This window comes from Tinamus guttatus, unplaced genomic scaffold (genome assembly GCF_059628265.1).
Source record: "Tinamus guttatus ecotype Peru unplaced genomic scaffold, ASM5962826v1 Tinamus_guttatus_pri_ptg000134l, whole genome shotgun sequence".
NCBI lineage: Eukaryota > Metazoa > Chordata > Aves > Tinamiformes > Tinamidae > Tinamus > Tinamus guttatus.
Genome location: NW_028288668.1, coordinates 892,183 through 917,539, shown reverse-complemented (window position 1 = coordinate 917,539; position 25,357 = coordinate 892,183). Strand labels below are relative to the sequence as shown.

Here is a 25,357-nt window from a genome sequence, read left to right as displayed (position 1 = left end):
TTGCTAAGAATCACTAGATGATGATTCACGTAGACTCCGAGAGCTTTTGCTTTTTTAAGTCTTTAAAGTAAACAGTGCACTTTAGTGCTGTTCACATGGCAGTGAGGGAACCTACAGCCTTTAAAAAAAGTCACTTTAATATCATTACGTGCATCAAATAAAAACACTTTAAAAGTAGTGTTTTTTTAGCACATGTACCAGAGTAATAAGAGCTCTCGAAAAGAACCTTTCATAAGTAAAGTATTTAATGTAACCTCTTTGCATTATGTATGGGGAGGGGACCATTAATGAAATGGAAAACAGACTGTAAAAAAAAACAGATACTGCTAAATTATATCAGAATACAACATAATTCTAAAATTATCTAAGCCATTAGAGATCTCACTAAATATCAAAATAATAGAGCCAACTGCATTTCGACTTTCCACAGAAGTTTGATATACTGAGCTCCACAAGAACTTCAAACATCCTCTTTTACATTAGTCATTGGTCTAGATCTACCGTATCTAAATCTTCCAAATTCCATTACGATACATGCAGAGACAAATTATATTATATTGCATACATTAAGAACAAAAAGTGGTCAATACTTATGAAATAATCATTCCAGTAAAAGAGAACTTTTCAGTTTTAAGAATTTTGTTAGCATACGAGTGAATGGCACTTCATTGAGTTGTTTTACCTGCCAAAGTGCTTGTGTGCCTAAATGCTCTGACCATAGAGTCTGCTAAGCCTGTAAGCAGCGAGATGACAGTATCCATCAAGTAGCTGTCATATAGGATGTTGTACTGGCACTGTTGGACAAGCACTGCAATGAATTCACAGAAATTGGCTTTGAACTTCTTCCAATAAGGTCCCGTTCTGATAAGTGGGTAGTCTTCATTGTCCTACGCAAGAACAAAAATAATAAAGAGAAAAAACATCAGTTTTCTTTGTATATACCATTTACATTTCTCCCACTTCACTCCAGAGAGAGCTTTGCTGAATATTATTTTCATTTCATATCCCCAGCAACTTTTTTCATAACTATTATTCCAAGGTAAGGACATGCAACAAACTCACAGGCATGAATGCAAATGAACTAGCTCCATTAGAGCTGCTCTGTTGTGACAGATTCCACGAGAGCAACAGACATGAGGTAAATGCAAATGGAAACACAGGAGAACATTTTTTGAGGCTACAGTACCATAAATACCTTTCACTGGCAAAAGTTACCAACAAACCCAGCCTCTTCCACTTCCTCCCAGGTAGCAACTTCTTCCCCACTGCCCTTTCCTGTTCCTGCAGCAGTAGTTGATCAGGAACTGATCTGATTCCAAAAATCGTTATTTGGCCAAACTGTTTTTCAGCTGGATCAACTCCCCGAGTCGGTTCTGTACACGACTACACCAATGTCCCTGATCGAAGAGGGCAGAGAGTAGGCAAGTGAAAACAATCTGTGGTGTGAAGTGGGATGAAATTGTTCTCCCAGCAGCACTGCCAGCTTAGCATGTTTATCCGGCTACGGCTTAACAGCAAACACCGTGCTGCTCCCCTGTACGCCCAGCATCTCAGCCTCTGGAAACCTGCACAGGCACAGCAAGCAGGTAACACCTCCTACACTGTGCAGAAACTGAGTTATGGTAAGGCCACTAGAGCACTCACAGTGCATTTGGTACTGCCAGGAAGAGGACAGGAAGGTGGGAGTTCAAATGACTTCCCAGAAAAAACAAATGATAAGCCTTGTGTGAAGAGCACTGAAAAGACTTCCAAACCTTCCAACCTCAGACCATGTGAATATTTCATTTATGCCTTACAGACATTGAAGCTAATGAAAGATAAGGCAACATAATTAATCCCAGGGATGACTCTGAATATTCTTTGCATCCCGTTAGTTTCCAAATATTAATGGAGCCAGGGAATTCCAAAATGCCACTCACTATGGAAAGAGGCATCCTCAAAGCAGGACATTACCCACCTGGTCCTTATTATCAGCCAAACACCTTCTCAGAGAAATTCTAAAGGGCAGTTTCACACCCAGAATAAGCTCAAGCACATCTTAAGTGCACTTTACACTTTCGTTCTTTTAACTTGGTCTCCAAGGCATAAGGCTTCCTGCTTTCTGGAAAAACGAACACAAGCTGTTGCAGACAGACCTCAGGGATGTCTACAACCCAAAGCGCATGAGGAATTTTGGGACTGATGCATTCCTGATCACACTGCAAGAATCAGCTCAGGGCCTAATAGTAGCAAGTGCCAAGAACGAAGGGGAAGCCACCCAGCAGGCCTCATTCAGTGCTGGTTGATCAAGAGACAGACAGCACAGAGACCTTTGCAACATAGGCAATACCTACTTTATCACAGTAGCTTACTCCTCAATTTGAAAAGCAGTATAAATGCAGGAAGACACCCTACTTTTGAAGAGCATTTCTCCCGTCCATGCATATCATATTGGGATATCATATAATAGTGTTGGCATATTCTAAACATGCCAACAGCACAAGAGGGCATACAGCCTAAATTCCACTGCCTGACCTGGGAATGCCTCATAATCCCTCAATAGCCAGTAGCCACAGGTTCTTCCAGAGAACTATTCAAATCACCCCAGGGAGGCTCCTGCTTCGAATCATGCTGGAAATGTTCATTTCTTCCAGAGGGTAGGGAGACTGAAATGCCAACGAGATTTGAGACAAAGACTCTACAGTGTCGTAGGTGATATACGGAAAGAGGCATTGCAGAAAAACTGTATTCGTTCTTAAAACACTCTTCCAACCCAACATTTGTTTGCAAAAGAATATTTTGATGCAACAAGCTTTTGAAAAAAAAAATGTCTGCCAAAAGCTGAGCGGTGTGCACATACCTGTGCATGCACATGTGTGCACATGGAGCTTGCTGGAAGGGGAGTGAAAGCCTCTCAAACACCCCTGCAACCTGGCACACACCATTCCATCTACTATTTAAAACACTGTAAGGGGAATTCATCTCATCCAATTCAGTGGTACCTTCCTTAAAAATCAATAACCAGAAACGGGCACTCCCAAAGCATGAGCAAGCTTATTCCACACCCGAAGCCTAAAGCAGAGAGACCTCAGAGGTAACTCATTATCTGGATTGACAAATAAGGAGTTTAAAGTGCCTCGTCCTGACATATACACCTACACTGAAGACAACTACAGCTCTAGAAAACTCTACACTACAGTCACAGAGATCTACAGGAGACACTTTTACCATGTCCACTGGCCAAGTAACTGTCAGAATCCAAGGATAAGCCATGAACTTCTTGTATTGCAACCCGGTTTCCTGTAACATATGAGAGAAAGTTGTAAAAGCGTTTTGATTAAACTGCATATTCAATTCATAAAGATAAAAATAGCAGAAATTATGCATTGTATTTAAAAAAATTAAAAACTTGCAACCATTTGTATTACATATGCTACATGCAATTCAACACATTAAACAAAACCTAATCCTTTCTCACCTGCTTTATATTTATAACCTATAAGCACATCAGTAGCTGAAAAAAATGTACTTTTATATAAAACCTAAGTTCTCTTGATACAACTAGGAGACAACTTGTGTTTAAAACTTAAGGACAAGCATATGCAATGGATGGTCTTCATAATTAATTCTAAGACATATCTCCCCAAGAAGTCTAAACCTATATGACTCTCCAACACCTGGTAACTATGTATTGTTAAGAAGTTGAACTCCAGAAAACCACTTGAGCTTTTCAAATATGGAGGGAAGCTTTCAGAACACGTATGACTTGAAACAGAGAAGTTTCCTCAAATCTGAAATCACTCCAAGACAAAAACATGAAATCTGTAATTCTTCATTTGTCTTAGTAAAGCATCACAAGCATTTCTATCCCCATCTGACTGCACAGTTGCACCTTAAATTTCTCTCTTCTACTGCTAAACATTTCATCAAAAGAACAGAGAGAAAAGGAAACTGATGAAAGAACATAGCATATTGAAAGAAATAAAATGCCACACACGGGAAGCAAAACAGAAGACAGAAACAGAAGAATAAAGACAGAAGATAAAAACCAGTGGTCTAAAGGTAAGCCTACATCTCCATTCAGATGTATCAAGCTCACAAAGGAAATAAATGACTGACAATATTAAGACCATTTTCTGCTTCTGATGCCAATATATATTTTCTCACTAATGTCAATGAGAATTTTGTGAGTATGCACGGGGTAAACAGATATAGTGTTGCAATTACTAGTTAAACAGCAGCGGTTAAATCACAGGATCAAGACTGAACCTTTATTTTTCCAATTCTCTGAATGCTAGAAACAGACAATGTAAATCAAAAGGGAAGATCAGCAAACAAAGCAGGTAGGTATCTGGTAATGGTCTCCACCTTCATTGTACTTTTACTATTACTATAATTTGTTTTCAAAAAATATTGTAGCAGTCATGTAGTCCTGTATAGTAACACTTCTCAAATGTTTTTTAGTAAGTCATGCTTACATCATATTTATTAAAAAACATGACATGAGAACTGTTTGAGAAAAGAATACAAACACAAAGAAGAAACAATTTATTTTAAAATAACAAACTACTTTCATCCTGTTTCTACCGTTTAAAAGGTTAAACCTATACATTACATGAAGACTGATTTTAGCAAGCATTCTACCTCCACAAGCAGCAAAGAATAAAACTCAGTGTGTAGATTTACAGAGTTCAATATTTTTCACATGAAAAAATATCTCATTCTTAAAAAAGCTACTGTATGTTTACAAGCATATTCTATCCAACTACAATATATATCCAAGAACCCTAGAACAAGCATTCTCTACCTCTCCCTCTATTTTTATCTTCAGTACTCATCTTTTACTTACTTTCACCATTTCTTCATATTTCTTCATATATTAATACTAGCTTTACACTAGTCTTGATATATTGATACTAAACAAACTGTCAGGTACTATCTTTAAAAATATTTCACGCTGCAAAAAATCATTTTTTAGGGTTAGTCTTAAAAAAAAAATCACCAGATTCATGGTTAAGAAAAAAATATGTATTTTGTCTCTATGTATTCTGAACCATGTTAAGCATAATTTCGGTTTTGTAATCAAAAGCTGGTAGATACCATCTCACAGTGCCGAGCAGTACCTTTGCACGCTGCTGGCAACACAGATGATTATTCCATCAGGTCTTGTCAGGTATTTACCTATGCCATTACACTTCAATGGTATGGAGTTAATTATGATTCAAAAATAATACGTTCTTCCTGACAGTGGGAATGCTCACAACAGTCAGATTAAGCATGTGCACACAGGCCTTCAGGACTAAGGTCTCTTCACACAGTCTCTTCAAGAATGAACGTATGAATCCCAGAATAATGAAAACCTCTCAAAACTGAAAGGAGAAGTATTACAGCTTTCAATTTTCTGGTTTTACACAGAAAAAAAAAAAGTTGAAGTTTTTAAAAATACCAAGTAGAGGAATTATCACTTACTACTTTTCATAAGTAAAATGTTTCACTAGAAGGTCAAAAGAGCACCTCAAAAGCAAAGTTGCTTTGTTTTATAGGATGTAAAATGCAGCTCCTAAAGCAACTGTAAAAAATCCCTCTTACCCCAACCGAGTCAGGAAAAAAGGGATTCCAGAGCTGTAACACATGGAGGGTGATAACAACAAGTCACTTCTTTGTATCTTCAGGAGTGCCGACCCTATTGCAGATACTATTCAGGGCTAATTTAGTTCTGAAGGAAGTGCCATTTTATCAACTCACAGCCAGACACATATGGGATCATTTCTGTCAAAAGTTAGCCCAACTGCAACTACAATTCTAAAATAAATAAATACATAAACAAACACATTGGCAAGTGCATCCTCTGTGGGAATTTCTGCAGCATCTGGACTTCAAGAAAAGCTCAATTAAAGCAAGGCTGATGGCTGCAGCTTGACAAATCAATTCAGAAGTGGCAAACACAGGACAAAAAAAAAGCATAGAAGCAACTATAATAGCTGCATAAAAATCGATGTTAGTATAACCAGTCAAGTATCAGTCAAAAAGAAAAAAAGATATTGTAAAGATATGCATTCTTCCTAAAAAAAACTCAAGAAATGAGATACTCACTACTGTTTTGATAATGTTTCAAAATCACAAATTCATTATTCTTCTTTCATGTGACAAAACATAGTTACAAAAATTCATATTGTCAGTAAAATGGAACAAAAGGATGCAAGTAAAAGTATTTGTGAAAAATTATCTTTAAAACAGCTTATCAATAACACACAGTAACATTTTAAAAACCACCTATCAAATACCAAAGGAACTGTTTATCTATCTATGGCCAATGTCCAATTTTGAAAGACTGCAGTTAAACAGCCCTAAAAAAACTCTGTAGACAAGAGTAGCTTACAAAAAAATATGTTGCTATAACACAGCTCTTTACAATCCCAAATTTCTCTTGTGGAAAGCAGAATTATTTTCCTAAAGGAAGGAAGTGGGACACAGCTTCCAGCAAACAGCAAGAACTCTGCCAAGTTGGCTATTAAGGTAAAGCATCTCCTTTATGTCAAAGCAGTGCCTACCTCATCAAAAGTCTCTGTCATTTTTCGCATGACATCCTTCTTGTGCAAACTCTGAAACATCTCTGCTGTTACCATGCCTAGAAAAGCAACAATGTAACCAGAAGAATTATTGGCAATCGTATTACATTAATTAAGTCCAAACTGTAGTAAAGACTGCAGTAAAGTCTGAGACCCCAAGACACTTTCCATTAAGACATGATAACGATAAGACATTAATTAAAGTGCCAGATGAAATTTTGACATGTAAAAGAGGAACACTCAGGCTGCTTAAATAGACTCAGAATTTGCAACTAAACAGAACAGTCTTCTTAAATACTCACTTCCCATTCTAAAGTTTTTAGCTAGCAAATGATCCCCAGATGTCACAGTGTCCCAGGAAATACTTAAAGACAGCTTTGCAAACCTTCGATTGCTCTTCCAGACACCAAAACACAGGGCTTAATTTAATAGTTGCTCATTTTCAAACAAACATATTAGAAAAAAAAAATGATACTAGAAAATTACAAAACAAATCACAAACAAAATAACGGATTTTAATTAGAATTTCTACTTTAATTAGAATTTCCTAAGTGGGGATTCTGCAAAGGGATGTGACCTGCCACTTCAGAAACCCGACCTTGCAAACCACCTTCAAAGACAGCCCTCAGTGCTGCTATGCTCCACACACAGAGTTGAAGAATTTGATTGATAACATTCTTTGCTATCAGCCCTGACCCACTTGGAGTTTGTCTTAAGCAAACAGTACAGATTCTAAGTACATGATTTACTGAGTAGAAAATTAAAAAAAACAGTTTTAGAAAGCATAATTCAGATGACTCTCACCTGCTCCATAGGCAAAGCAAAGGACTAGTAAGCAGGTGAATTACCTTGACAGCCTGAGCACTGAATGAAGAAGTTGATCAAATCTAGAAGCGCCACATTCCGGTCCTGTTTGTAAGCTTCAACCCAGTCGTCTACTACAGACTAGAACACATTAAAGAAACTCAATAGTCAGAACCTGAGCCCTGAGAACATCCCTAATGCACACATAGTCGAACTAATGTTGTTCTGGCTTTATTCAATTATAAAAATCAGAGCAAGTTCCACATAATTTTGTTCCATTTCTAAGGGTATATTTAAAAATCTCCACATTTCATTTTGTAGGGCAGTCCAGGCTGAATGTGACCTGCTGGGACAAACCACCCAGCCTTCACTCTACTTTCACTGCCATATGGGTCTGTGGAATTCCAGCACAAGAAGGCTGCTCTCAGCTCCTGCTCTTCTGAGCCCTTCACATCATGCCTCATACAGCTGAATCAGGGTCCTTCTGGGACCCTACATCCATAGCATAACAAGGTCACAGAACCAATGACAGAATGGTTGAGGTTGGAAGGGACCTCTAGAGACCATCTAGTCCAACTCCCTGCTCAAGTAGGGATACCTACAGCACGTGGCACAGGGTGGCATCCAGGCGGGTTTGAAGATCTCCAGAGAAATAGATCTTGAAAGCTTGGGGCCCTAGCATCCAAAATATAAATATGCATTCCATATGCACAGACATATTTCATATACAGACACTATGCACTGGAGGCATATGTGTAATACTGTATAAAAATATTTGGGGCTCCAGTTTCTAATCTCTCATACAAATATAACACACATATGCACATATACAAAGAGTATGGAGCAGCAGGCTTCATCACACTGAAGAAAATTACTAATTAAATAGAGCCACAAGGAGACCTAACTATTATACAAAGTGCTTTCAAATTGTACTGGAACGGGGATAAAGGAAAACTGCCAAAATGATGTATAAAGGCAAGCTCTTAAATAAATGGCCTTATTTTCAGAATCCTGAGCAATCAAACTTTTTGCTGCTGAACATTTTTAAAATAAGTATGTTCAGACATTGCTTTAGGAAGACTGATTTAGGTACATATTTCTTTTCTCTTTTTAAAAACATCACAGATACTTTTTGCTAATTTCTTGAAGATACATCCTTTTGAAGAACCATAGCCATAACCTCTTTCAAATCAAACAGGTTTTTTCCATTTATTTAAAAAAAGAGCTCCAGGGAATAAATAATTTAAATTACCACTTTTTATCAATCTTCCCTCCCATTAACTCCTCCCAAATGTAGAGCTGGAAATACCTGCATGGCCCGTTTCCCCATGCTAACCACTTCAAACAATGTAACTGCTTCAACCACTTCTCCATTCTGCAGGCGGCTCACTCTTCTGCTATTGGAAGAATTCCTCCTTATGTTTTCACACTGCTCTCGGACTTTCCGTTTCTCTCTCTGAAATAAGCCAAGTAAAGAAAGCATGTGAGAGAGTATGAAATATGTAAACACTCACTGATAGAGGAATTACCCATTTACAGCACATTTATGCTAGTCTCATTTCAGTGACAAAGCCATATCAAACATGATTGTACCAGAGAGTAGATATGAAGGAAACAATTACTTTTAAATTATATCTGCAAGGAAATGCAAAGGTAGGAAGTTATAGCTGGGAAGAAGCTGCTGAGCACTGTGCTACCCAGAAGGCATTTTTAACGGCTGCTGTAACTTCTGAAGAGCGAGCCCAGCTCTTGAACATTTGTTAACTTACAGGGTAAGCACCCAGCCTGCCAACTAGCATCAGCTACCCAAAACAGGCAACTAAGCAAGAGCACACACTGAAGTGAACTGATGGTTCAAAACCCTGCACTGAGGGAGGTTCTGATGCCAACAGAACTTGACAGTTTAGCTGTAGCCGGCAATTAGGACCCTGTTGTCATTGTTTTAGGCAAGGCTAAATTTAGTAACAACTGAATGAGACAGAAAATAAATTCCATTTTGAAAAGGTAACTTACTGGTGTTTTCAGGTTGCCATTTCTCAAACAGCTGGCATTCTGCACAGCAGACTCGGGCACAGTCTCATCATGGACAGCATTCTCTCTGAGTATAACAAATAGATGTTGAACGAGATAGTTGTGACAACAATAAATAAATATACACAAAAAAAACCCATACATATGAATTGTGACATTCTTACTTATATATAATGGTTTGGGAAGGTTTCTTTTTTTGTTATCGCTAAGAAACTAAATAGCTAACTACTAAAATACAATTGAAATTTGGAGCCCTTCTCAAACTGTTTTTTTTTTTCCCTAAAAGATTTCACAGATAATTAGAAAACCAGTGAAATTCTACTTGAGACATCAATCAAGTAGCAGGTAAGTAAATGAAACAGCCGGCATCTATTGAAGGTGGCCTATAACTGTTTTATACTCTCTATAGACAACAGAGCTCTATATCAACTTTGTGTATCTTCTACACAAAACATGAGAACAACATTTGATGGGTCTATGACTCAAAAGGTAAGGAAGAAACTGCTTTACTTTCTCTAATCATACTGGTAAAAAAAAGATACAGAGGATATTTCATTCACAAAATTGTCTCTAATATGATACAAAAATTGTTTTACAAAGATGTACCTTCTAGGAGAGCTGAAACTACACATTAATCTGCAAAAAAATCACGCTATTTTTCAGTATTTCCCAGTGCCAACAATATGCTTTGCCAAAAGTCATCTCCGAGTAGATGAGTTGGGTCCCACTTGTGCAGCAGGTCCAGTACTGGTAGCTGGTTGTTATGGCCTTCTTTTAAACTGCAGCGGCCAGGCCATGAAGCCAGGTGGCTTCTGCTATAAGAAGGCACAAAAACAAGGTAAAGAGTGTACAGCTACTTTTTCATAGCAGCAGCTATGAAAAGTGCTCTTTGTAGAGTGTACTAAATCAAGTTATCACTTTACGAAGAACAAAACAATGCATCCCACTTTCAGATACAATCAACTCTCCAAAATCGCATGTGGGTTAAAAATATGGAAAATTAACTGCTTGGTGTAGATCCAGGATGAGATTTGCCAGATGATTTATCTGACTGCCAGATAAATTCTGTTCTTCCCAAGCACTTCAGTCAGACACTGCCTCTTCAAAGTAAATTCTGAGCCTGCACAGCAGAATCTGCAAGACCAAGGTCTTGATATTATTTCATTGGTGACAGTAGATAGATGTTTTTCCATAAAAACATTTCCATTTTACGTTTTGAATCTATTGGGACACTCAACATATGTGAATGACATGGAATTAGGTTTCCGAAGAGTCATACGCTGCTATATAGTTTCTACAAAAACAAGTCAAATTTTTAAATAAAATGATGCAAATGATTAACTTCCTTATAAAGTAGTATTCAATGTAGCAAACCTCATCAAAGAAGAGTTCAAAGGGTACCATAGTGTTTGATGGATAGAAGCTAAGAAAGCAGCTTTTAGTTCATTAGAATTAGTTTGGTTCATTAGAATGAACCAATCTTTACATCTGTTGCATGGGCTTCTACATGTGATGCAAAAGAGGGGGTGAACTGTATTAAATTTAGCAAACCTCATCAAAGAAGAGTTCAATTTGTGAATCACTGAGGTTAAGTAGGTCAAGCACTTTATCTGTTCAAAAGCACAGGTAACAGAAGATCAATACATATTGCTGTTTGGATGCAGTCTTTTCCCAGATTCTTCTACAGACCACAAGCAGAATCCAAAACTATTTGCCAAGGAGCTGCTTCTCCTCTGCAAGTAAATCCTTTCACTCTAGACTTCAAAGGGGACTGCAACATTACTTGCATGTTCCTACTTGTTCCTACTTGTGCTGTTTTACTAAAACAGTCACTCAGGTGCCAAACAGTATTTCACTATTTCTTCTGTTTTTGCATTATACTTTAATGCCCAATATACTCTCACAGTTTCTTCTTGAATTCTTTCTAGGTGCTATATGGGAACTTGCTACACCCATAATCAAAACACGCGCATTTCATTGCAGCAACCATTGGGTCCAAGTTAGATTCAAATGACGAAAAAAGTCAAAATTGCTGTAAGATAGTTCAGTCAAGCACTTGTCCAAACATGTAATGTTTCCTTGTCTAGAATATAGATGGTTGAAGCTTTAACTCAAGCAGCTCTTTCCCAAGAAAATTCTGGAAGTGCTAGAGTTGATATGCAAGCAAGATGCACGTTGGAAAAGCACTTTGAATTAATGGCACTTCAGATGTCACGTCACTTATTTTGTAAACTCATGCCCGCTGAAATGTGCTGCAGCAAAAGGGGCCCAGAAAGTTGTGTGAATGCAAGCTGTATAGAACAGCAAGCTTATGTAGCCTATATGAACCTACAATAATGAGAAAGAGCCTAGTCACCTACAACTTCCCCACGTTGGTCCAACAACACCAAATAAATTACACACCTTATGTAAATCACTGGGCTAACTTTCACATGTGTACTAACCACCTCTGTTAAACATACTAAAAAGTAACTGACGCTAAGCAAATAGTAAAAATCCATTTAGTCACCTAGGCTATCAATGCACCACTGCACATAGCAATGGCCACAGGAAGCACCACGCTCCAGCAGTCAATCTAACCAACACCCCACCAAAGACAACACAGTTAGGAAGGTTAGGCCTCTACCTGTTTAAAAATATTTTAAAAGATCATTCATCATGACCCAGTAACAGATAAAATTGCATGGGAAAAAAATAAAATCTGTTAAAGAGCCATTTTGGGTGGGCAACACTTTGAGGAAAAAAAAAGTTATGAACTTAATTCTTCTGAACGTCTTAACAAAGTTCTCTACATTTTAGGTATTCTTTACTTCCCAAATTTATAGGCTTCTTTTGCATTCCTTAAAAAGCCATTAGAACTTGTTTGCTCTTATTTGATTTCTTTAGAGAGGATTATAAAAAAAAGAAAAACACATCCACACTGAATCTAGAAGTATTTTATTTATAGCCGTGTTTTTTAAATCTAGGTATTGTAAATGTTCAAGCCTAAAAAAAAAAAAAAAAAAATCTTTAAATACCTGTCTTCTCAGTAAGGCTGTTCATAAGGCAGATGCTTAAGCACTTGCGGGAACTAGACCAGAGACTAGAAACTGGCCCCCATGGAGCCACTTAAAAATCAATTAGATACTTTCGTGGGATTTTTATCAGCACAGCTGAGATTCTGCTGAAGTAATTGTAAATAGAATTCACATCTTTTCATCTGTTACCTTCTTGAGCAAAATAGGAACTACCAGAGCCAAGGATGCACTGATCCTTAAGCATAATTCCATGCAAAATCCTTCCAAGGATATCAGTGCAGCAACTGCTGTGGAACATTCTGAAGTATTCATCTGCCTTTTTTTTTCTTCTCCCTTCTTAGACTATACCATATCAAGCATGTTGGCAAATCTAAATTCACTGTCTGGTGCACTGTTAAAAAATAATTCCCAGTCACTTATCTTCTTTCTACCAGGAAGCAGTAAGGATGCATAAGGAGAATTCCTGTCCTACCTCATAACAATTCTGACCTTTAGACTGTGCTACCTATGGCTCACAGGCATTTTACTTGCATTTCTGCCACAACACACTCCTTTCAGTAGCACTTGAAGGGTATCTATAAAACACTTGAAGCAGAAAGGAAGCAAAACCTTCTTCCAGTCCCAAAACAAAACTCTTTTCAACATTTCTGAGTTCAATTTTCTCATCTTTGTAAATAACATAGAGAATACATGCCTTCAGTTTTGTGAAAGGAACAATTAACCTGTGCTACTGAAAGACTCCTACTTACAGAGTCTTCAATTAGAAACTGCCAGACAACTGCTTCACCTTTTAGTATCAACATAAAAAAGGTACCTTCCTGGCACTTCTGAAACTAAAATGCCGGCTTTGGATGAAACATTGCAGAAAAGATGTTTGGGAAGCTGCATTGGACTGGGAGGAACACACCTCATGGCTTTTGTGGAGCTCATTGAAGTGACAGACTTGTAGCAGACTCGCACAGAAGGTGACAGGTTCAGCATGGACTAGCATGCAAGGAGTCCAAAGCCCCAAACAGTGGACACCTAAGAAGCTTCACTTTTTGATTCTAGTCAAAAAGTGCCTAAATGTATTAACATTACCATTTAACTTATTTATACTTGTTATTTCTACTTACAAATACATTCTGTAAACAATTACATATATACGTCTTAGCTTATAAATCATGTCAACTAGTGACTGAAAATGCACACTGTGTTCTTGACCATGGCAGTTTAAAATGAGAGATGGTAGACAGAGCCAATTCTTCCTCCTGTGGTATGACTGCCCCTGTCAGTGTCAACAGTGAGACTACACATCAGTTGGCACTTTTCTCCCTCAGTACCCTAAATTCACTGCTGAACTGTGCTTTCAAAGTAGGTCCATTGCACTGTACTGAGAGAGGCACAGCACAGCTTGCAAGATCAGCTCGTGAATCAGCATAAAACAGTACATTAAGAAGATGCTAAACTGCACTCAAGGGGCAATAACAGACATTTGCAACAACATGTAGAACACAGCAACATCCCTTTTCCTCCTCCCTCCCACCCAAACTGGCACCTTGCAGACTCTCCCAACATCTACAGCACACAAACCGTAAAGGGGCAGCACCCCAATTCACCAACGCTTTTCACAAGCAACCATGCCAGGGCCTGGCTTACTTTTGAGCAGGGAGCGCGCTGCCTGGGCTGGGCTCAGCTATCATTTCCAGTGCATCCTTTCAGCGGCAGCGAGGGCAGCCCGCACCACCTTCGGAGCAGCCCTCGCCAAGAGCGCGACGGATGCAGAGCAACGAAGACACAGCTCCACCGCCTCGATGGCTCTTCAGGTCAAAACGGCAGCAAAACACTGTCGAGGAAAAAAAAATGAAAATGGAAAGAGTTAATTCCAAGCATCTCGTCTTAAAATAATAATAATTAAAAAAAAAAAAAGCTTTAGGAGAAAAATGAATGCAAGGGCGGGGGGTGAAGGCACGGCGGCTGCACCTGGAAGGCGCCCTGGGCGGGCAGCCCTCCGCCAAGACGCCCGCTGTCACCGGCGGCCTGGGAGGCCCCGCCGCCCTCCCCTCCGCGCCGCCGGGACGCCCAGCGCCCGCCGGGAGGGGGCAGCGAGCCCGGCGCGGAGCACCGGCCCGCGCTCACCTGCACGGCCGCGCCGAGACCCCCGCCGGCCGGCGGAGGCAGCGGGAGGAGGGACCGAGCAACGGCGCGGCGCTGCGGGGGAGGGGCGCGCGCCCCCAACGGCCGCGGGCGCCGCCTGCTCCCGCCGGCCCCGCCCCGCGACGCGGCCGCGCAGCCCCCGGCCCGGCCCGCGCGGGTGTCAATCACGGCCGCCCCCGCGCGCCGCCCGGCCAATGGGAGGCGGGCCCGGCCGTCACGTGGCGCGCCCGCGAGGGCGGAGTGCGGCCGTTCGCGGCCTGTTTCCTCGGGGCGGAGGAGCGCGCGTGCCGTAACGGCCGCGCCATGGGGCCCGGCTTCCTGTCGCGTTCGGTCCTGCTGCGCTGCCGCGGGGCCGCCGCCGCTCTCGGCGCTGGGGCCGCCGCCGCGCGCTGCCGCCCGGCGCCCGCGAGGCCGCTCGGCGCGGCCGCCCCCGCCGCCCGCTTGTGGGCCCCCGTGCGGCCGCCGGGCACGGGGCGGCCCCCGCGGGTCGGGGGCGGCGGCAGCGAGGAGGAGGAGGAAGAGGAGGATGATGACGACGATTATGATGATGAAGAAGATGAGGATGAGGAGGAAGGAGATGAAGCGGGGCTGGAGGAGCTGCTGGGCCCCTCGCCGCTGGGCGCGGGCCCCGGCGCGCAGCGCGTGGCCGTGGTGCACCCGGCTGTGAAGTGGGGCCCGCGGAAGCCGCTGCTCACCACGGGTGCGTGGCCTCAACCGGGCCGGGGCCGTCCTCTGCTTTGGCCGCAGAAAGCGGCTCTCGGGCTGTTACTTAGGCAAATCCCCTCACATTACCTTTATGTAGCACCGCAGTTCCTTTGTAGCTAGCTAGCTGATAGACTTGTATTTATCCTGCCGTTTAAGGGTTATGATGCCTCTCTGAACACTTCGCTGATGCCCAGTTGTATCAGAAAAAATATTTATCTTGCAGCTCACACATATATAAAGCTATGCATATATATAGCCATCTCAGTTCATATTTGACATATCTCATATGCTTGTATTCAAGTTTATTATTGTATAAACCTAGATTTCATTCGATTTTACTACCACTGCTAAGTATAAGGAATTGTTACTATACAGAATAAAGCCTGTAACCTTTGAAGGGTTTAACTGAATACTTACACACTGAACATTTTTTCTCAAATACTATGTTCTAGTTTTACAACTGGGAGGAGAAAAAGGAAGAAAAAAAGAAAATGCATAACTATAAAGGCATCTTTCTGTCCAGAAATGCAGAATGGCAGTGACCCTTTCCATTTATTTAGGCCCTCCAGATGAAGAGCCTGAAGTTCAAACAAATGTTTTGGAATGATTCTTGAGCCCTCTCAAATGCAACAGAAATGGTGTGCTTTTTGAAAGAAACACTGACAGTATGAGGAGAAAAAGAATCGTGGTTTGTTTAATGATATATTACCTTTTGGACCGAGGTAATCTATTTAATACATCAAATGTATTTTAATATCTAGAGGAGTATAATTACCCGCTGTGAAAAGAGGGTCTTATTCTGACCTGGCAAAGTCCTCTTTAATTGGTGCTGTTCAATATAGATTAAAAAAAAATAATAATAAATGAACCAGACTATAGTGTTGGAATTTGCTGGTCAAAATTCAGGTCAAAATTCAATGTAGATTCTTTATGAATCAGCAGTAGTGAAGTTTGCAGCAAGGTATCCAGCAGTAGGAATTCTTCAAACACTGCTGCAAGACACCAATGGATTCATGTGATTCAGTGTTCATCTAAAATAACAGCATATGCATTTTCAACTAATGACTTGTTTAACGTTTAAGAAGAAAGTACAGTCTTGAAGCAAAAACATAGGTAATTTCTATGTTGACTACACAATTCAAAAATTTGCCAAATCAACCACCCTGGAAGTAATTTTACTGGCCAAAAAGATGTCTTGTGTGGTAAAATTGCATCAAACTAGCATTAATTACTCTAGTTAAATATCTCCTGCTCAGTACTACTAGTTAAAGGAAATACACTATTAGAATTTCAGTTTAGTTTATGGCTTTTCCTGTTTATATATGTATCACAGTTACTAGAAATCTCTATATAAGAATTATGATGGTATATCTTTTTTTTTTCCCCCCCTAATCCTAAAGCTGAGTTACAGATTGCTGAAGCTGTTGCTCTTGTGGATACCCTTCAGAACTGGACAATTTTAGATAAAATAATTATTTCTACAAAAACTCCTGATAAGAAGTTCATTTTTGGCAAAGGAAATTTTCAGGCTTTGACAGGTAAGGACCAAGAATTTTCAGCAGTGTGTTATTCTGAATGCTAAAACTTCTGTAAATGAATTATACAAAGGTCAGTGCAAAAGCGGAAGAGAAGTACAAATTTCCTTATCCATTAGGCATGTTTACAAACAGACTTCAATGATACTTCTCTAAAGGCAACAAAAAGTATACAGAATTGAAATAACCCATAGTCTTCATAGGCAACTTTGTACCTGCATTTGAGTGATTGACTTGCATGAAACTGGCAGCTGTTTTTGATCTTGCACTAAATCGGTAAATAGATCTTGAACAAAGAACATGATGCCATTTGATATTTTATTACACTGTTTTCAGTGCGGAGTTGTTTTATAGTCTGGATATTTCAGAAAGAAATTTGATATTTAATGCTCTATTTTGTAATGGTTATCCATCTTTTAGAAAAGATCAAAAAATTGCCTCGTCTGACAGCTGTCTTCTTGAATGTGGAAAGAATATCTTCATTAACAAAGGTAATTAAATATAAAGTCAAATTATGTTCTTTACCTCAGTAGTGTTTGGAAAATTATTGACATTATGAAAAGGTAATTTATGACTCTGGAAGTTACAAATTGAGTGTACAAACTGGAGTGAGTTTTATTTTGTTGAGAGGAAATATAATACTGATTAAATTAGTTTAGTGTTATATTCAGCCATAGCAAATAAATACAATTTTATAGCAGCCTGTTAGCCATTTAATATAGATTCTATTCTCACCTTTGCCACTAGCTTCACATAAAATTTGGGAAAAGTTGCTTATGTGTTTGTTTGTTTGTATGTTCTACAAACCCAGAAAATGCACTGAAAAAATACATTTTATTCTTCTGAAGGTACAGCATTGGGCAGGGACGTGGAATGCAAACCCTGCAAGCAAACATTGATTCTTTTCACATAGTTTATTAGCCATCAAAAGCATTCAAAAATCCTGAGGTCATCTGAGTTCAAGTCTCCATAAGCGAATTGTAACTACAAATACAGTGCTGTGTACATGTTGATTAACTGATACTGTTGGGGAAGAAAACATTCAAGTTATTTTGTCTTACATGGCTAAAGAAAGAACTGGAAGATGCCTGGGGCGTGAAAGTTTTTGACAGATACACAGTTGTACTGCATATTTTTCGTTGCAATGCTCGGACTAAGGAAGCAAAGCTTCAGATAGCCCTGGCCGAAATTCCACTTCTCAGGTACCTTCAGTGGTGCAACTACATACTGATATTGCCATATTTTAGTATATCTTTCTTTACAGAAATAAGAGTGGTAATAATGTGCCATAAAGAAAAAGGCTGCTGTTTTGGTGTTTGTATTACATGCTGAGTGATTAGTTAGAACATAGAAATACGTGTCATTGCTTTAAGCTCAAGAAAGCCCATACTGTTCAGTAGATTTTCTTACAAAATACAGCTCTGTAGAAAAAGGTGCTGATTCTTTCCAATCTGGAAGACAGGTTGTAAGAATATATAGGAATTGGATTAGTATTTGTAGGTGATTGTGTGTATTTCATACATAATATAGATAGGTTTAAAAATGAAAACTATGGGCAAGCAGGATTAGAAGCCTTTAGTTGTATCTGTATTTCCACATTTCTAAATGACATGCTATAGGTCCTTAACATTTGTACATGGAAATTGGTGGGAGTTGCACGCTTGTAACTAAGATATCTTTGGCTCTCTGAAATTTCAGGGCAGCCTTTAAAATTTACTAATATTTATATAATTTATTAATTTTAATTTGAGGAGACAGGGAAATCTGTTTTTTTTTTTTTTCACTAGTCTTGTAGCCTTGGACAAATTTTATTTAGACTGTTGAATTGTTTTCATAGGTACTATTAGATCGTCACTACCGTTTCAGATTTATTAGATGTTTTATGATAGCTTGATTAAAGAGTATGACTTCTAACTAAATATTACTCCACTGCCAGGTCAAATCTGAAAAATGAGGTATCTCAGTTAGATCAGCAGAGAGGTGGATCGAGATACATCATGGGCTCAGGTAAAGTCCTAATATATTCTCATGAATTGGAGGATTTTCTGCGGTGGCCCATAAACAGGGAGAGGCCAGGAGGAAAGATGGTTTGTGTGCTTTATCTTACTGAGTGACAGTATTTTGGAAAGCAACTTAAAACATGACCAAAATAAAGTTTTTATAACTCAGAGAGTGAGTCATGGACAGAGAAGACATTTTAAATAATTTTATAATAAATATTTACTGCCAAGCAGTTAATCAAATGTGCACATGATTATTATAGAATACTTAGCATATCTTTTAATTTTTTTTAATCATTCTTGTTTCTGTCTTAGGTGAGAAGACATAGGTGCAGTTGCATATTTATAGCTTCATATTCCAGGCCACTAACTTGATAGTTACACAGATAATTACACAACTTTGCTTGATTTCCCGCTTCTTTTATAAATACTCTACCAATTATCGGCTTGTATTTTTCAGGTGAGACATTCATGGAGACACAGAATCGTCTCTTGAGAGAAAAAGAACTTAAAATTAGGAATGCCCTAGAGAAGCTAAAAAGAAAAAGGTCTATACTTAGAAATCAACGTAAAAGACAAGAGTTTCCGATTATCTCAGTAATGGGTTATACTAATTGCGGTAAGCAAAAGCTCATGAAGTTTGTAACAAAAAAGTGTGTATTATCTAGTTTTTAATTAGAAGCTCTTGCCAGAATCTCATTTCAGTGTGAATAGTGAATAGACTTTGTGTTTTAATTAGTTTTTAGACTGTGTAATGAATATATGTCAATGAGAATCTTGTTAGGAAAGCAAATGCTTGTTGTTCTAGTAAGATTTTCTGCAATGCTCAAGCCATATTCTTAAAACCATTTCATTATTCAACATCTTTCTTAATAAAAAAAACTTACACTGATTTTATTAGCAGTCATATAATCATAGTTTCTGAGTCCCACTTTATTGTTTTCTTAGCCATCATACTTCTGTGCTTTCAGAACTGAAGATTTAAACATGTAATTTTGCACGTCACTGAATTACTTTAACTAGAAAATATATGGAGCCACCTTAGTTTAAGACTGTAAGTTGTGTGAAATATTCATAAACAATTAAATTTCCCTAGCATTGTCTTCATGATGAACCACCAACTAAAATCATAAAACTACTAAAGTAAATATCATTAATGCTGTTGACTTTTATTAGGTGCTAGTAAAGGTTAGTATGTTTTATTTCAGAACAGATGCATTAAGGAGTGCATCAATGTAAGCTTTCTAATGCTATCATAGCAGCATTCTTCAGTCAGTCTTAGGGATGAGACATGTAGACAGGTAATTTTCCATGTCAGTTCAGTCTTTGATCACTTTGTGATTTAGCAGCATAGCTTCCAGACATGACCTTAAATCCAATTCCAAGTCACAAAAGCCAAAATTGTCTTCTGAGTTCATAATATCATTTAAATACTGAACATAGACTAGATTCAAACTGGTGAACCAGAGATGAAAATGACTTGTATAATACAATTGTCTGAGGCTTGTGAATTAAAATTTCACTTAAAACAAGCCATTAACATTTCTTTGTTTTTTTTTATTACTGTTGGTTTTTTTTAATAGGGAAAACTACCTTGATCAAGGCCTTGACTGGAGAAGCAGGACTTCAACCTAAAGATCAGCTGTTTGCCACTCTTGATATCACAGCCCATGCTGGCTATCTGCCCTCACATATGACAGTTATTTATGTCGACACTATTGGGTTTCTGTCTGATCTTCCCCATAATCTGGTTGAGTCCTTTTCAGCTACGTTAGAAGAAGTTGCTTATTCGGTAAGTAGTTGACATAAAAAATTGAGAGCTGGTGTACTTTCTTTTGGATAATCTTCACCCCTTCAGAAAAGGGAAGTTAACTGGAATACCTATCTGACTGTAATAGTTTACTAAGATAAAAAATCTTAGGTAAATATCTTATTTAAGCCACTTTTCTGACACTTGAAATTAGGCAGCATGCATAAATATGAAAAGATTTTAGAAGTGCTTTAATCGGAGTGTATGTGTCCTTTTCCACAGTACCTAAGTAAGATTCTGATGAATAAATATATGAAAACCTGGACAGCGCATTGGAGTAAGTTTAGGCTAGCTTTCTTGAGGAAAAAAAAGAAAGCCTCTGGAAGAATACATATTTTACATAGGTTTCATGCAGCACTAAAAATGAATGATTGTGTGTGATGTAGGTACCACATGTTAATGTGCTATTCCTATCATTTACTCATGAAAGTACACAAAGCAAAGTATAAAGCTGCATATATACATACAAACATTTAAACAGCAAAGCCTATATCAGAGGTAACGAAATCAGTGGTAGTTGAATGTTTGAATTCTTGTAAGAATCGGATTTTAACCATGCAATGACAGGACTTTCAAAGGTGATTCCACCAACCCTGTTTGTCTATTACCCTAAAGTGTCAAAGGCAAGAAATTCTCTTTTCAGTACAGTTTTCAAATATTTGCGATGCCTTAAGCAAAGATACTGACATGTCTTGAATATAAACACCTAGTTTGATTACTTGTTTTTTTTTAATCATGGCAAATTCATCAAACTTGGGTTTGCCACGTCTCTGATCATTGCTGTACTTTAAACTGGTAACTTTTGTATGAAGATTTCCAGGTGAAGCACTCGTAGCAGTGTAGATCTCAAGAACTAAGATTAAGGATAAGGAGAACTAATCCTCTTCATTTTGAATATAGAGTTAAAACTTACATGTATTTTCTTACTATTATTGCAAGGATTTTTCAGCCATTACTCCTATTAAAGCTTTCTAGAGTGTAGGCTATTTTTTCTCTTCAGTATTTTTGAAGCTTTATCGTTGCATAGCTTGGCTTGGAAAAAATAGATTTGTTATTATTTGAAATAAGTAAATTATGTAATTAGCTTGTTAGACAGGGCTTGCTTTGAGTCACTGGAGGTAATTCATACTCATTGGTAGTATGAATTGGGGAGTGAAAGACTAAGCCATCTACAGATGGCATCATGATTATAAAACCTGGTACTGGTTAATGCTGTTTTGTTCGTTCTTTTGATAATGTCAACCTGTCATTGTATTATGTAATGGCTAGGAATGTATCTTGCATGAAATTGTTATTAAAATTATACAAGAATTATACAAATCCACAAAACCAGATAACTGGCATACTTCATTAGCTAACTGTCTTGTATGTTGATGCTTGCTAGGATCTGATAGTTCATGTGAGAGATATTACTCATCCAGAAACTGTCCTTCAGAAAGCAAGTGTTCTCTCAGTTCTGAAGAACCTTAATCTACCCAGCCACCTATTGGAATCAATGGTAGAAGTTCATAACAAAGTGGATTTGATAGAAAGGTAAGCAGGAAGTGCTAAGTATGCTTAACATTTCTTACATTCTGGAAACTCTCTAATTCTTAGTCTCGAAAGTAGCTTGCATAGTTCTGCATATTCTGAATAGTGTGTCTCAATCTTTTGTATATGCAAATAAAAAAAACTCATCATCTTATAGTTTTAAAAGGAATCATTTGAGTTGCAGAAGTGTTCCCTATAAGAAGGCACCAGTATAAAATGGATAGGTAGTCTGTTTTTGGAATATTAAAACATTCTAATCTTTAGAGGTATGAGCAAGTCTATTGCCAATTTTTGCCTTTCAGGTATAAATCCACTGAAGAAAATGCTCTAGCCATTTCTGCTTTACATGGGCATGGTTTAGAAGAACTGAAAGAAGAAATAGAGAAAAGAATTTTGAAAACAACTGGGAAGAAGATTCTGACTGTTCAGATCAACTTAGAAGGACCTCAGCTAAGGTAAATATTTTGGACTTGTAAAAAGGGCATTGACAAATATGAAACTCTTAGCATTGCCTGTCTTAAAATACCAAATTATATCATACTTACTTTGATCTGTGATAAGAATTACAGAGATCATTTTCAAAGCTTTCTAATGTACTGAGAAAAAATGTTGATCCATAAACAGCGTAGAGCCTGCTTCTGAAAGTGTCCTTCAGAGTTCTCGTGCTACTGCACCAAAATAAACTTTCTAAAAGACCTTTTTACTGGCCCTATAGCCATATCTCTGAGAAAATCACAAATCTGAAAGATTGCTGAAAACATCATGCCCTATTTCAGAACAGCAAATAGCAAATCGAAAGGTAGTTAAAGCATGTCATCTTTAAAAGGCAGAAATTATCTATATTAGAATGTGTATAAATATGCTCTAGTTGACCTAAAACAAAGATCACATTTTGTAAAATGTGGAATACCTCAAAGATGCTGATGAGCTTTTATCTTTACAGTTGGCTATATAAACAAGCAACAGTTCAGGATATAGAAGTCGCTCCTGAAGATGGCACAGCTCGTGTGAAGGTGATAATCAGTAATTCTGCCTTTGGTAGATACAAAAAACTCTTTCCTAACAGTAGGTTGTTTATCCCATGAAACTGCATCCTTTTCTGGAAAAGGAAACTGATCTCATTAAGAGCATTTGAAATTAATTTAATGATTTGATAGCCCACGTGTTACAAGGAATGTATTTCTTTTCCCTGAGGTTTTTGATATACTGACAGTGACTCATTTTTCAGAATAAAATATTTTTTACCTCAGTGATAAGTGTCTCAGTAGCTGATTGGGAAAAGAAGGTTGACAAAACATTATTGGCTATATTTAAATAATCATATAGATTCATGTATTTTGGTTGAACTCATATTCAGATAAACATCTGCTATATCTAACTGTATTGACACAGAAAATATAGATTTGTATAGTTAAAGCAAAAAATAAAGTTATCTGTGATCATATTTCAAACATATTGTATTCTTGGATACAGCAATTTATTTGCAGAACCTATTACTGTAGCAGTTCTTAAGGAGAAAACATTTAAGGTAGGGTGAAGCATGATATTTCACAAAAGGAAATATCAAAATTTTATCCATTACCCGAGTTATGAATTATGGGGTCAAGGAACCAATAAAATAACTCATACCACAGAAATGAGAATCAAAACTATGTTTAAGTCTGTATTGAACAAATAATTGATCAAGCTTTATTAGATAAAGTGAGAAGACACTTTAGGCATACAAGATATACAGAAATACATTCTGAGTATATGTAACATAGCACTTCTTGTAGGTGGTGACTCTTAAAAAAGTCAAACTGAATAGCTGCTGTGCATAAAGCAAACTGAGGTGAGAAAAAGGATAAAAAGCCCTGTAAAAAAAAAATAACAGCATTTTAAAAGCCATCTTTCTAAATGGAATGTTTGGTTTTCACTCCCACATAGCCTTTAATTGTGGGTGATTGCAGGAGGAGGTAGCATGTTAGCCTTTCATTTTTGAGAAGCTTAAGGTAAGTTGATTATTTAATATCAAGTAACTGTTCATTTCAAACTTGTGCAAATATCTGCTGCAAATGTGAACACCTTGGCAGATGAACTCAGCTTTTGCTTATAAAGTGCATCTAAAAAGTGAGGTATATTGATGAAGCTGTACAGTGAAGTTTTATGCAGCACCTGCTTCATTTTATTCCTGACACTTGGTAGTTTGCTTACTTTCATGATAATCTATTATTGCACAGTTCATTTAAAAAAAAAGAAAAATAGAATTAATAATGCAGTAACAAGCAGTATAAAACACTTAGTTTTTGCATAAGCATAAAACATTTATTGGGGTGAAAAATAACCTCAGAGCTCCTAAAATAGATACATAATTGAAAATCGGTTCTATAATGAGCATGACAAAAGCCAAGAAACTGCTGCTTTTTTTAGAGCAGGCTCTGTGTACGTTAGGCACTAGTTTCTTGGGTGAGTTTTTTAGTGTAAAGGGTTCTTAGCAGCTCCTAATAAAACAACAGGTAAAACTGTCTAGGAGCTTGCTTAGTTCTAGTAGCTTGAGATCAGTGGTAGTACTGGCATGAAAGTATAAAAAGAATAACAATAGTTTTAAAATATATGCATCTTTTATAAAATCATGAAGAGTATTGTGATTACCCCTTGGTAAAGTGGTTCACAACTGACACTCAGCATGCAGTCGTACAGCTGTTCCTAGACCTCCAACGCTATTGATGTGTATAAAAATCATGTCAAATAGGATTGCTGGTGAACTGTCTTTGGTATATCAAAAATATTCTTTAACTGTTTATATATTTAAGACAAACTATGAAAACAGGCTTTTCTGTGTTAATTCAGTTTCATGCTGATATAAAATAGTGAGAGATGGAGCTTGTGAGTATGTGGAAAATATCTTTGACGTTATTTGAAGTTACAATCTGATCACTGAATAATTCATATGCATACTGACATAACACTATCTGTCTTGCTCAAAAGTAAAATCAAAATAGGATTAAGTTCTTGGGACTGTCAGTATTAGTGATTGTGCAGAAACTAAGCATCTCCAATAATTATGTCTGTACTGTAGTTCTCTAGAAACTTAAGGAGGGTTTTCTTGCGCCCTCTAGTTTTCTCTAAAAAGGTCTTTAAATCCTGATGATACTAAGTTCCCTTACCAAATCTTAAAAACATGCCTAGATTTTAAGTTAATTGGTCCTTTATGTAGTCCAGGATGTTTAAAGCAAAGAACATTAAACACAGACAGAGTCTT

At 37.9% G+C, this 25,357-nt stretch overlaps 2 protein-coding genes across 2 annotated transcripts in view; one reads left to right on the top strand and one right to left on the bottom strand.

Moving 5' to 3' along the window:
• Positions 1–14,082, bottom strand: part of LOC104570674 (cohesin subunit SA-2-like) — a 53,693-nt gene extending 39,611 nt beyond the window's left edge. The window contains exons 1-7 of the mRNA XM_088521857.1: positions 14,039–14,082; positions 9,366–9,450; positions 8,662–8,808; positions 7,397–7,493; positions 6,531–6,607; positions 3,208–3,279; positions 683–887 (exon numbers count right to left, since the gene is read on the bottom strand). Of these exons, the coding sequence (XP_088377983.1) occupies positions 683–887; positions 3,208–3,279; positions 6,531–6,607; positions 7,397–7,493; positions 8,662–8,808; positions 9,366–9,450; positions 14,039–14,082 (727 nt within the window). The remainder of the gene's footprint in view (positions 1–682; positions 888–3,207; positions 3,280–6,530; positions 6,608–7,396; positions 7,494–8,661; positions 8,809–9,365; positions 9,451–14,038) is intronic.
• A 757-nt stretch (positions 14,083–14,839) lies between these two features.
• Positions 14,840–23,372, top strand: GTPBP6 (GTP binding protein 6). The gene is made up of 10 exons (XM_088521828.1): positions 14,840–15,236; positions 16,642–16,779; positions 17,197–17,267; positions 17,848–17,978; positions 18,713–18,783; positions 19,237–19,395; positions 20,360–20,568; positions 21,971–22,119; positions 22,419–22,571; positions 23,060–23,372. The coding sequence occupies exons 1-10, from the start codon at positions 14,840–14,842 to the stop codon at positions 23,199–23,201; spliced, it is 1,620 nt and encodes a 539-aa protein (XP_088377954.1). The 3' UTR covers positions 23,202–23,372.
• Positions 23,373–25,357: the final 1,985 nt, after the last annotated feature.

Bases quoted from the DNA above. Each gene is read 5' to 3' on its own strand.
- GTPBP6 (XM_088521828.1), top strand. From the start codon at position 14,840: ATGGGGCCCGGCTTCCTGTCGCGTTCGGTCCTGCTGCGCTGCCGCGGG. The intron at 17,268-17,847 runs GTAATTAAATAT...ACATGGCTAAAG, and splicing joins GAATATCTTCATTAACAAAG to AAAGAACTGGAAGATGCCTG. The intron at 22,120-22,418 runs GTAAGCAGGAAG...TTTGCCTTTCAG, and splicing joins AAAGTGGATTTGATAGAAAG to GTATAAATCCACTGAAGAAA.